The 12,511-nt window shown below is 39.1% G+C and overlaps 1 protein-coding gene and 1 pseudogene across 1 annotated transcript in view; both read left to right on the forward strand.

Moving 5' to 3' along the window:
- LOC126008845 (phospholipid-transporting ATPase FetA-like) overlaps window positions 1–12,511 on the forward strand; it is a 104,435-nt gene that overhangs the window by 65,462 nt on the left and 26,462 nt on the right. Inside the window, exons 16-18 of the mRNA XM_049773126.1 lie at window positions 5,078–5,243; window positions 7,307–7,495; window positions 8,292–8,407. Coding sequence (XP_049629083.1) covers window positions 5,078–5,243; window positions 7,307–7,495; window positions 8,292–8,407 — 471 coding nt within the window. The remainder of the gene's footprint in view (window positions 1–5,077; window positions 5,244–7,306; window positions 7,496–8,291; window positions 8,408–12,511) is intronic.
- Window positions 3,128–3,241, forward strand: LOC126027199 (uncharacterized; annotated as a pseudogene).

Consider the following 12,511-nt stretch of genomic DNA (forward strand, 5'->3'; position numbering starts at 1 on the left):
GGCAGGTCAGCACCTGTCCATCCCAATACGTGCTAATGACGACCGCAGCCTCCCGAGATCAAACTCTGGTGCCTGCAGGAGAAGCAGGTAGGCATTCAACCATCCCTCATCATTTTTCTATCAAAGAATTGATAGGCCTCCTTGTTACAAAATGTTCTCCATGAGAGACAGGGATCTGACACGGTGAAAAAGCATTTACTTGCTTTGCATATATTAGTCCCTTAGGCACTTAGATCACTTGGCAGTTCAAAAACATTTTTTCTTAGTGTTACCAAAGGATCTTCTTTGATATAATTCTAATTATTGTCACTTCCAACAAAAAATATCTAGAACTCCTTGTTGCATTTAAGATAGTAATAGGCCAGCGTGGTGGCGCTAGAGGTAAGGTGCCTGCCTTGCCTGCGATAGCCTGGGATGGACCACGTGTTCGATCCCCTGGCGCCCCATATGGTCCCCCAAGCCAGGAGCGACTTCTGAGTGCATAGCCAGGAGTAACCACTGAGCGTCATCGGGTGTGGCCTAAAAACCAAAAAAAAAAAAAAAAAGATAGTAATAGATTGGAGCCCTAGAGACAGCATGGAGGTAGAGCATTTGCCTGGCATGCAGAAGAATGGTGGTTCGAATCCCGGCATCCCATATGGTCCCCTGTGCCTGCCAGCTATTTTTAAGTGTAGAGCCAGGAGTAACCCCCTGAGCGCTGCCGGGTGTGATCCAAAAATCCAAAAAAAAAAAAAAAAAAAAAAAAGTAATATATTTGCTTTATCTTTCTCAGTAGCTGCTCTGATCACTGACCAACTTCTAATTTAAAATGATGTTTCAGAGCCCAATCTAGAAGAAAAAAAGGATTCTATATGAGTTTTCTTTTGATGTGCATTATCTTAAATTGCTGAGCATATAAACTTAGAATTTCCAATTCTGGTTGACTATGTCTAGGGTTTTGGTTCTGACACTATTTTCTCATGAATATGATAAAATCCCTTAAAAGAAGATTTAAAGGGGAAATTATGATAGCACAGCAAGTAGTACATTTGTCTTGCAAGCAGCAGACCTGGGTTCAATCCCTGCCATCCCATATGGTCCCCTAAGCCTACCAAAAATTATTTCTAAATTCAGAGCTAGGAGTAATCCTGAGCGCCACTGAATGCAACCTAACCCCCCACCAAGGAGATTTAGAAAGAGTCCATATAGTTTACAACAAACTTCCCTTTTCCCAGTATAGCACCAAATAAGGCAGATATGTCTCCTCTTGATAGTGGGTTCCAAAACAGGTAGTAATATAACCACAAAGATCTAGAGAAACGTACTAGAGATGTCTGCATTATGAAAGCTCCATAGACTCATTCTGTTCTCAAAAAGATGTAAACTAAGCCATGGAAAATTATGTGTACACAGACCACACAGCTGGAAGCTGTAAAATCCTGTAAAGAGAGTGCAGGCCAAGATCCATCCCTGCCAAAGATATGCTTACTGCATCCATCACCCACAATTGCCATTTCTTCCTTGTTTTTGCTTTACCACTTGTCTATAGCTCTTTGTAGAAACACTAATCTGAGCAAAATTCTATGTAGGCCAGTATTTGGGCTACCATGGCTCTTTTGGAGTGAACTAGGCACCCTCCTCCCACCTTCTCATACTTTAAGTCTTGGCAGCTGAAACCCTCCCCACAAAAGCCACAGTATCAGTAATAGTGCTTGGAATTCTTAGACAGCTCCAATTTTTCTTAAGATTGTCATCCCAGTAGGAACATATCAATTTAGAAACCAATGTATATCTGAAGTCACCCAATGTTCAAAAAATAAAGAAATTACCAACTAGCTGGGCCGGAGAGATAGCATGGAGGTAGGGCCTTTGCCTTGCATGCAGAAGGATGGTGGTTCAAATCCCGGCGGTCCCCTGTGCCTGCCAGGAGTGATTTCTGAACGTAGAGCCAGGAATAACACCTGAGTGCTGCTGGGTATGACCCAAAACCAACCAACCAAACAAACAAACAAAAAAGCAGAAACTACCAACTAGCAACAAGCTTACTAAATTTTCTTTTTTTTTTTTTTTTTTTTTTTTTTTTTTTTTTTTTTTTCTTTTTTTTTGGTTTTTTGGGCCACACCCGTTTGACGCTCAGGGGTTACTCCTGGCTATGTGCTCAGAAATCGCCCCTGGCTTGGGGGGACCATATGGGACGCCGGGGGATCGAACCTCGGTCCTTCCTTGGCTAGCGCTTGCAAGGCAGACACCTTACCTCCAGCGCCACCTACCCGGCCCCTTACTAAATTTTCTTACAATGACTTAATTTCTAAATAAAATGATTTTCACAAATTTTCTTGTTGCTGCACTTTTTTTTTTTTTTTGTATTTGGGCCACACCTGGTGATGCTCAGGGGTCACTCCTGGCTATGAGCTCAGATATCGCTCCTGGCTTGGAGAATCATATGGGACACTGGGGATTGAACCAAGGTTCATCCTGGGTCAGCATCATGCAGGGCAAACACCCTACCACTGCGTTATTGCTCCGCCCCTCCTTTTTTAACTGTTAATAATTTTATTTCATTTATCTGGAAACAAATGTATTATGATTAACTATGTCAACTATGTGATACATAGGCTTTAAATAAAGCAATCTTAAAAAAAAAGAAAGAGGCATACTTGAGAATTCTGGTATAGACTAGAGAAATATTTTAATAACATCAAACTCCAGAGTTGGTTTAAGATAGTCTTAGGCTATCTTAAGTTTTAAGGTAAATTTTAAGAGAAAAATACCTTACAGCCTAGTTGAAATAGAGAATATGAATCACTCTCTAGAGGAGCCAAGGTCATAGCCAGGAAAATGATATTAGATACTAAGTTCAAATATTGAGGCAAGGTTAGTGACCATGAGGACTAGAAGCTGAAAAGAATCAATTTATATTAAGCTGAGAAGCTTCTGCACCTCGAATGAAATAGTGAGTAGAATACAAAGGCCACCCACAGAATAGAAGAAACTATTCACCAATACCCATCAAATAAGAGAATAATAGCTAAGATATACAAGGTACTGACAGAACTTAACCCCATCAAAAAATGGGGAGAAGAAATGAACAGACATTTTTTTAAAGAAGAAATACAAATGGCCAAAAGGCACATGAAAAAAATGTTCCGTGCTCGCTTCGGCAGTACATATACTAAAATTGGAATGATACAGAGAAGATTAGCATGGCCTTTGCACAAGGATGACACACAAATTCGTGAAGGATTCCATAAAAAAAATTTTTTTAATACTCCACATCTCTAATCATCAGGAATATGCAAATCAGAACAACAATGAGGAGCCATCTTAAGCCACAGAGACTGGCACATATCACAAAGAATAAGAACAATCAGTGCTTGTGGGGATGTGGGGCAAAAGGAACTCTCATTCATGCTGGTGGGAATGCCATCCAGTCCAGCCTTTATGAAAAACAATATGGAGATTCCTCAAAAAAAAACTGGAAATTGAGCTTCCATAGGATCCATTTATACCACTCCTAGGGATATAACCTAGGAACACAAAAATACAATACAAAAATAAATTCTGTGCATCTATATTCATTGCAGCACTATTTACAAGATCCAGAATCTGGAAGCAACCCAGAATCCCAATAACAGATGAATCTGTAAAGAAACTGATCCATATATACAATGGAATACTATGCAGCCATCAGGAGAGATGAAGTCATGAAATTTTCCTATACATATATGGACATGAAAATTATTATGCTGAGTGAAAAGAGTCAGAAGGAGCGAGAAAGACACAGAATAGTCTTACTCATCTATGGTATTTAAGAAAAATAAAAGACATTATTATAATAATACACAGAGACAATAGAGATGAGAGTTGGAAGGTCCGGCCCACAGTATGAAGCTTACCACAAAGAGTGGTGAGTTCAGTTAGAAAAATAAGTACACTGACAAATATCATGACAATGATAGTGAGTGCGAGAAATAGAATGACTGTCTCAAATACAGGCAGGGGGTTTAGGGGAAGAGAAATGGGGGACATTGGTGGTGGGAATATTGCACTGGTGAAGAAGGGTATCCTTTTATATAACTGAATCCCAACTACAAACATGTTTGTAATCATGGTGCTTAAATAAAGATATTAATCAATAAAAAAAGGGGCCAGCAAGGTGGCGCTAGAGGTAAGGTGTCTGCCTAGCAAGCTCTAGCCAAGGAAGGACTGCGGTTTGATCCCCCAGGGTCCCATATGGTCCCCCCAAGCCAGGGGCAATTTCTGAGCGCTTAACCAGGAGTAACCCCTGAGCATCAAATGGGTGTGGCCTGAAAAGCCAAAAAAAAAAAAAAAGATAAATTAATCAATAAAAAAGAAAATTTATTTAAAAGTAAGTCTCTGAACAATAGGTATATACTTAATCTTTCTTGCATCTATCTTATAATATTCCTTGCTATCCTCCTTGAGATCTTAAACAAAGTAGAATAACATGGTGCGATTAATTAACTTATGGTCCTATACCATTTCTCAGTTCCCAGAGGCAAAAGATGGCCAAAGATAAAACATTTTCCGAGGGAGGGCCCGGAGAGATAGCACAGTGGTGTTTGCCTTGCAAGCAGCCGATCCAGGACCAAAGGTGGTTGGTTCAAATCCCGGTGTCCCATATGGTCCCCCGTGCCTGCCAGGAGCTATTTCTGAGCAGACAGCCAGGAGTAACCCCTGAGCACTGCCGGGTGTGGCCCAAAAACCAAAAAAAAAAAAAAAAAAAAAAAAAAAAAACCATTTTCCAAATACTGTTTACTGATAGAGAACAATAAACTCTTGTATCTTCAGGTTTGATTGTCATAGATTTGAAAGAGTAGAACTTGTACATAGCCATGAATCATTCAAGATAGTTGGGATAGAAAGAGGTCAGAAAAGATTCTTTTCTGAAAAGGTTCTTTTTCTAGCTTGTCTTTTGAGGAGCTACCAAAGCCATTTATCTTGCTTTCATTTTCTCATACTCTTCAGATTCTCTTCACATTCTCTTCACATTTCCAATATACTCTTCACATTCTATATATGTCTTTGTTCTGCCATATTCTAGATATTGATGTTTGTCCTGATTTATATATTACAGAAAACAGAAAAGGTTGACTTCTCCTACAACACACTGGCTGATCCTATGTTTTCTTTTTTTGACAAGACTTTGGTGGAAGTTGTGAAAAAGAGAGATAATGAGGTGTGCCTGTTTCTCCTTTCGCTATCATTGTGTCATACAGTGATAGCAGAAGAGAAAGTGGAAGGTAAGGAGAGGTTTTAACCTCATGGGATGAAATTATGTCTTTGCTTAGGTTGATTGTAGGGGAGGATTTATCTATAATGGCTTGATTTAAGAAGGAACTTTCCAGTAAGAAGTATTACTGAGCAATGGAATGAATATTCAATGTAAGTTGAGCTCCCATTCACGGGAAACATTCAAGTAAGAGTTTAAGACTCAATCCCTAGAATCGAAGATTACATCATTGTTACTCTCTAGAGAACTTCAACATTTTTCTTTTTTTTTCTTTTTTTTTTTTTTAGGGGGTCACATTCAGCAGCAATCTGGAGTTATGCCTGGTTCTGCACTCAGGAATCACTCCTGAGTGAGTTGAGACAGCCAAGCTTCTTTTCCGTCTGCTGCTTTCCATGCCACTTTTATTAGCAGATATTTAACATAAAGCATATAAAACCTTGTTTTTATGACTTATTTTTATGAGAGTTTTACAAATTAATGTTATTTTTACTTCCACAGTTTTTACTTCCACAATCTTCACAACAGCCCTCTAAGGTAAACTAAAAAGAAAAATGATCCCAATTTTATAGAAAAGGAAACTGGAACTAAATGAGATCAAATGGCTTTCCTAAAATCCTCTAAGAGTGCAGATAGGAAACAAAATCCAATATTTCCCATTCCCATAAGCTTGTGTTCCATCATAAGCCTCTCTGGGCCCAATATGCCAACAAATTGTTACTACTCAAAGGATATTTGGACTCGTCTTTGTTTACTTTCCTAAATAATGGGTAAGGAAAACATAAGAAAGAAGTCTCATTATGCCATAAATCCATTCTATATCTAATTGAAAACTGTGCTAACTCTCCCACCTATCTTATTTACAAGTATAAGACTCTGGTATTGCATAACTGCTTTTAACCTCCAGGAGAAAAGTAATTCAAAATACACCTCAAATTGTTGTGATATTTTAAAAAGAGGAGTCCAGAAATATATTGAGTCAGGGGCCGGAGCGGCGGTGCTAGAGGTAAGCCTAGGACAGACCGTGGTTCAATCCCCCAACCTCCCATATGGCCCCCCAAGCCAGGAACGATTTCTCAGCACATAGACAGGAGTAACCCCTGAGCAGCAAACGGGTGTGGCCCTATAACAAAAAACAAACAAACAAATTTAATTAAAAAACTAATTATTTCAATAGAATGAGTCATTTAGCATTTAATGAGAATTTAAAAGATGATGATACTCATTGATATTTTAATAATTTACTAAACCATAAACATCAATATAACAGTGTTACCTTAAAATTTGGCCATTCCTGGGGCACAAGCAGTGGCACAAGCAGTAGGGCATTTGCCTTGCAAGTGCTAACCTAGGATAGACCGAGGTTCGATCCCCCAGCGTCCTATATGGTCCCCCAAGCTAGGAGTGATTTCTGAGTGCAGAGCCAGGAATGATCCCTGAGCATCACTGAGTGTGGCCCAAACAAACAAACAAACAAAAAGTATGGCCCTTCCTATAGGTAGTGCATTATGTAGGAACACCTGTTTGAGATTCATTCAGCTTCCTGGCCTCTTCCCAGGTTTTTGTGATTCTTCATTTAACATGTTGGTTAGAGACTGTGGCCTACATTTTTAGCAAACCCTTTGAGTCAGACTCACCTACTGAAGTTGAAGAGTAACTGCCCATGTTTTATTTGTTTGCATACCTTGCATGCACCATGTACCATGTATCTCTTTAGTACTGTGACTCAAGTACATAAAATTAGCTGAAATTGGGCCGGGTGGTGGCGCTAGAGGTAAGGTGCCTGCCTTGCCTGCGCTAGCCTTGGATGGACCATGGTTCGATCCCCCGGTATCCCATAAGGTCCCCCTAGCCAGGAGCGACTTCTGAGTGCATAGCCAGGAGTAACCCCTGAGCGTCACTGGGTGTGGCCCAAAAACCAAAAAAAAAAAAAAAAATTAGCTGAAATTTTTGGAAAGGAAAAGAACTGACCTATTCTATGCAACTTGGTCTTTTCTAATCAGACTTAGGAGAAGTTCGGATGGACCATGGTTACACAACCCCACAGCCTTTTGCTACTCTGTTCTCTCTTTCCAGGTAAGTTAGTGTACCAAGCTCAATCCCCAGATGAAGATGCCCTGGTTACTGCTGCCAGAAACTTTGGTTTTGTGTTCCGTGCCCGCACATCTGACTCAATCACAGTGGTTGAAATGGGGGAAAGTAAAGTCTACCAACTGCTGGCTATTTTGGACTTCAACAATGTGCGCAAGAGAATGTCTGTTATTGGTGGGTATGCCTACTGGCCAGTCCTATTACTTGGTTTTCATATTCATTAATAAATTAACTTGCTTTTCTATTTTCACATAAATATTTTTCTCAACCACAAGCTATCTCACAAGTACGATCATATAAATTTACAGCCATTTCTATCAATTCTCTCACATATACTGTATATTTTTTCATGCACATATGAGACTTGCTATAGTAGGACTTTTTAGAACCTCTCCCCTCAAAAGCCAAGATAAAAGAAGATAGTAAGGACTGCAGTAATAGTATAGCAGGTATATCACTTGCCTTACATGTCGCCAACTCATGTGGAATCTCGGAAATCTCATGTTCTCCACACATCACACAGTAATAATTCTTGAATGCAAAGCCACCAAAACAAACAAAAGAAGCAGAAAATAAATCCAGAATGTATGAACTTAGAATAAAATATGGTAGCAGGATTCATACTATCTTGCTCTCAATTCTGAAGATGAAGGAAGGTTATTCTTCATCCTTAGGCCTTACTTAATTTGGTCTAGAATTTGGCTTGAGAAACTATCAAATCAACAAATTTGATTCTACATCAGAGTCTTATTTCCATAAAATAGAACCCAATTGAAGAATTGGTTCCATAGTTTTCCTTATTCTTTCATCAAACCTCACTACATGTCTTGTCCCATGTGATCACTCTTTAAGTACTTAGCCCTCCATAAGTATCAAAATCAAATGTCATGGGAACAGTCTCTTACATCCCTCAGTAACCCAGGCAAGTTCCTATATTGATAACCTCTCTGATTGTTTTGCTTATTCCTAGTCAGGACACCTGAAAATCGGATACTGTTGTTTTGCAAAGGGGCAGATACCATCATCTGTCAGCTGCTTCACCCATCCTGTAGAGATCTCAAAGACACGACCATGGAACACTTAGATGTAAGTGTTTAAGTTGCAGAAAACAGAAGCTGTGGGTGATTTTCTGTCTCTGGATATGTGACCACATATGTGGCCCTTTTGTCAGTTTGTTTCTTTTTGGATATATGTTGTTTGTGTCTCTTTAATTGATGAAACAATAAAAACAACTGAATATGGGCTGGGAAGGGAGATAGCTCAGGTGTTAGAGTTCTGCATTTGTTCACTAGTAGCAATTGCTTCCCATGTACTACTGGAAGCGAGCCCTGAGCAACTTTCTCTTCTTCACACTAGCAAGTGTGACCCCTGTTTTAAAAGTTATTATATTCTATACGATTCTTTCTGGCTACTTTGCCAACTTTTTTTTCTTTATTTAAACATCTTGATTACAAACATGACTGTGGTTGGGTTTCAGTCATGTAAAGAACACCCCCCCCCTTCACCAGTGCAACATTCTCACCACCAATGTCCCAAATCTCCCTCCATCCCACCCCCCACCTTACTCCAGACAGGCTTTCCATTCATTCACATGATTATGGTAGTTCTCTGTGTAGTTATTTCTATAACTGCACTCACCACTCTTTGTGGTGAGCTTCATGAAGTGAGCTGGAAGTTCCAGCCCTCCTCTCATTGTCTCTGAGGATTGTTGCAAAAAAGACTTTTATTTTTCTTAAAACCATAGATGAGTGAGACTATTCTGTGCCTCTCTCCCTCTGACTTATTTCACTCAGCATGATAGATTCCATGTACATCCATATATATAAAAATTTTATGACTTCATCTCTCCTGATGGCTACATAATATTCCATTGTGTATATGTACCACAGTTTCTTTAGCCATTTATTTGTTGAAGGGCATCTTGGTAGTTTCCAGAGGCTAGCTATTGTAAATAGTGCTGCAATGAATATAGGTGTGAGGAAGGGATTTTTTAATTGTATTTTTGTGTTCCTAGGGTGTATCCCTAGGAGTAGTATAGCTGGATCATATGGGAGCTCAACTTCCAGTTTTCTGAGGAATCTCCATATCACTTTCCATAAAAGCTGGACTAGACGGCATTCCCACCAGCAGTGGATAAGAGTTCCTTTCTCTCCACATCCCGGCCAGCACTGATTGTTCTCGTTATTTGTGATGTGTGCCAATCTCTGTGGTGTGAGATGGTATCTCATCGTTGTTTTGATTTGCATCTCCTCGATGATTAGTGATGAGGATCATTTTTTCATATGCCTTTTGGCCATTTGTATTTCTTTTTTATCAAAGTGTCTGTTCATTTCTTCTCCCCATTTTTTGATGGGATTAGAAGTTTTTTCTTGTAAAGTTCTGTCAGTGCCATGTATAGTTTGGAGATTAGTCCCTTATCTGATGGGTGTTGGGTGAATAGTTTCTCCCAGTCAGTGGGTGGCTCTTGTATCCTGGGCACTAGTTCTTTCTCAGCTTAATGTATTCCCATCTGTTTATCTCTGCTTCCACTTGTTTGGAAAGTACAGTTTTCTCCTTAAAGATGCCTTTACTCTCAATGACATGGAGTGTTTTACCTATGTGCTGTTCTATATACCTTATGGTATCAGATCTGATATCAAGGTCTTCAATCCATTTAGATTTTACCTTTGTACATGCTGCTAACTAGGGGTCTATGTTTGCTTTTTTGCAAGTGGCTAACCAGTTCTGTCAGCACCACTTGTTGAAGAGGTTTTCCCTGCTCCACTTAGGATTTCTTGCTCCTTTGTCAAAAAGTAGTTGTTTGTATGTCTGGGGAACGTTCTCTGAGAACTCAAGCCTATTCCACTGATCTGAGGGTCTGTCTTTATTCCAATACCATGCTGTTTTGATGACTATTGCTTTGTAGTACAGTTTAAAGTTGAGGAAAGTAATGCCTCCCATACTCCTTTTCCCTAGGAGTGCTTTAGCTATTCGAGGGTGTTTATTGTTCCAGATGAACTTCATAAGTGTTTGATCCACTTCTTTGAAGAATGTCATGGGTGTTTTTAAGGGGATTACATTAAATCTGTAAAATGCTTTGGGGAGTATTGCCATTTTAATGATGTTAATCCTGCCAATCCATGAGCAGGGTATGTGTTTCCATTTCTGTGTGTCCTCTCTTATTTCTTGGAGCAGGGCTTTAGTTTTCTTTGTATAGGTCCTTAACGTCTTTGGTCAAGTTGACTCCAAGATATTTGAGTTTGTGTGGCATTAATGTAAATGGGATTGCCTTCTTGACTTCCTTCTCTTCCCTATCATTATTGGTGTATAAAAAGGCCATTGATTTCTGTGTGTTAATTTTGTAGCCTGCCACCTTGCTATATGAGTCTATTGTTTCTAGAAGCTTTTTGGTAGAGTCTTTAGGGTTTTCTAAGTATAGTATCATGTCGTCTGCAAAGAGTGAGAGCTTGACTTCTTCCTTTCCTATCTGGATTCCCTTGATATCTTTTTCTTGCCTGATTGCTATAGCAAGAAATTCCAGTACTATGTTGAAGAGGAATGGTGAGAGCGGACAGCCTTGTCTTGTACCAGAATTTAGAGGAAAGGCTTTTAGTTTTTTTTTTTTTCATTGAGGACAATATTTGCCATTGGCTTGTGGTAGATAGCTTCAACTAGATTGAGAAAGGTTCCTTTCATTCCCATCTTGCTGAGAGTTTTCATCAAGAATGGGTGTTGGACCTTATCAAATGCTTTTCTGTGTCTATTGATATGATCATGTGATTTTTATTTTTCTTCTTGTTGATGTTGTGTATGATGTTGATAGATTTACAGATATTAAACCATCCTTGCATTCCTGGATGAAACCTACTTGGTCGTAGTGTATGATCTTCTTGATGATGCATTAGATCCTATTTGCCAGGATTTTGTTGAAGATCTTTGCATCAGCATTCATCAGGGATATTGGTCTGTAATGATCTTTTTTGGCAGCATCTCTGTCTGGTTTAGGTATCAAGGTGATGTTGGCTTCATAAAAGCTGTTTGGTTCCCGTTTTTTCAATTTCATGGAAGAGCCTGGATAGGATTGGTAGTAGCTCCTATTGAAAGATTTTTAAAAAATCATTAGGAAATCCATCTGGGCCTGGGCTTTTCTTTTTGGGCAGATGTTTGATTACAGTTTCAATTTCCTCAGTAGTGGTGGGGGTGTTTAGATATGCTATATCCTCCTTACTTAAATGTGGAAGGTTATAAGTGTCCAAGAATTTTTCCATTTCTTCTAGGTTCTCATGTTTAGTAGCATAAAGTTTCTCAAAGTAGTCTCTGATTACCCTTTAGATCTCTGCAATATCTGTCGTGATCTCCCCCTTTTCATTTCTAATACGGGTTATCAGATTTCTCTCTTTCTTTGTGAGTTTTGCCAATGGTCTATCAATCTTGTTTATTTTTTCAAAGAACCAACTTCTGCTTTTGTTGATCTTTCGGATTGTTTTTTGGTTTTCCACTTCATTGATTTCTGCTTTCAGCTTTGTTATTTCCTTCTGCCTCCCTATTTTTGGTTCCTTTTGTTGTTCATTTTCTAATTTTTTGAGCTGCATCATTAAGTTATTCAGGTATGCCCCTTCTTTTTCCTGATGTGTGCTTGTAGAGCTATAAATTTTCCTGTCAGCCGCTTTTGCTGTGTCCCATAGATTCTGGAAGTTTGTGTCTTCATTATCATTTGTTTCCAGGAAAGTTTTGATTTCCTTTTTGATTTCATCTCGGACCCACTGGTTGTTCAGTAGCATGGTGTTTAATTTCCAATTGTTAAAGTTTTTCTTCTGTGTGCCTTTGTAGTTCACATATAATTTCAGAGCCTTGTGGTCAGCAAAGGTAACCTGCAAGATTTTTATCCTCTTGATTTTATGGAGGTATGTTTTATGTGTCAGCATGTAGTCTATCTTGGAGAATGACCCATGTATATTGGAGAAGAATGTGTATCCAGGTTTTTTGGGATGGAGTGTCCTATATATATCTACTAGTTCTCTTTCTTCCATTACTCTTTTCAGGGCTAGTATGTTTTTGTTGGACTTCAGTCTGGTTGACCTATCAAGTGTTGATAGGGCCATGTTGAGCCTCCCACAATTATTGTGTTATTGATTTCTTTTTTCAGATTTGTCAGTAACTGTATTAGATAATTTGCTGGTCTCTCACTGGGTGCATATATGTTTAATAGTC

The sequence above is a fragment of the Suncus etruscus genome, chromosome 1 (genome assembly GCF_024139225.1).
Source record: "Suncus etruscus isolate mSunEtr1 chromosome 1, mSunEtr1.pri.cur, whole genome shotgun sequence".
NCBI classification, from domain to species: domain Eukaryota; kingdom Metazoa; phylum Chordata; class Mammalia; order Eulipotyphla; family Soricidae; genus Suncus; species Suncus etruscus.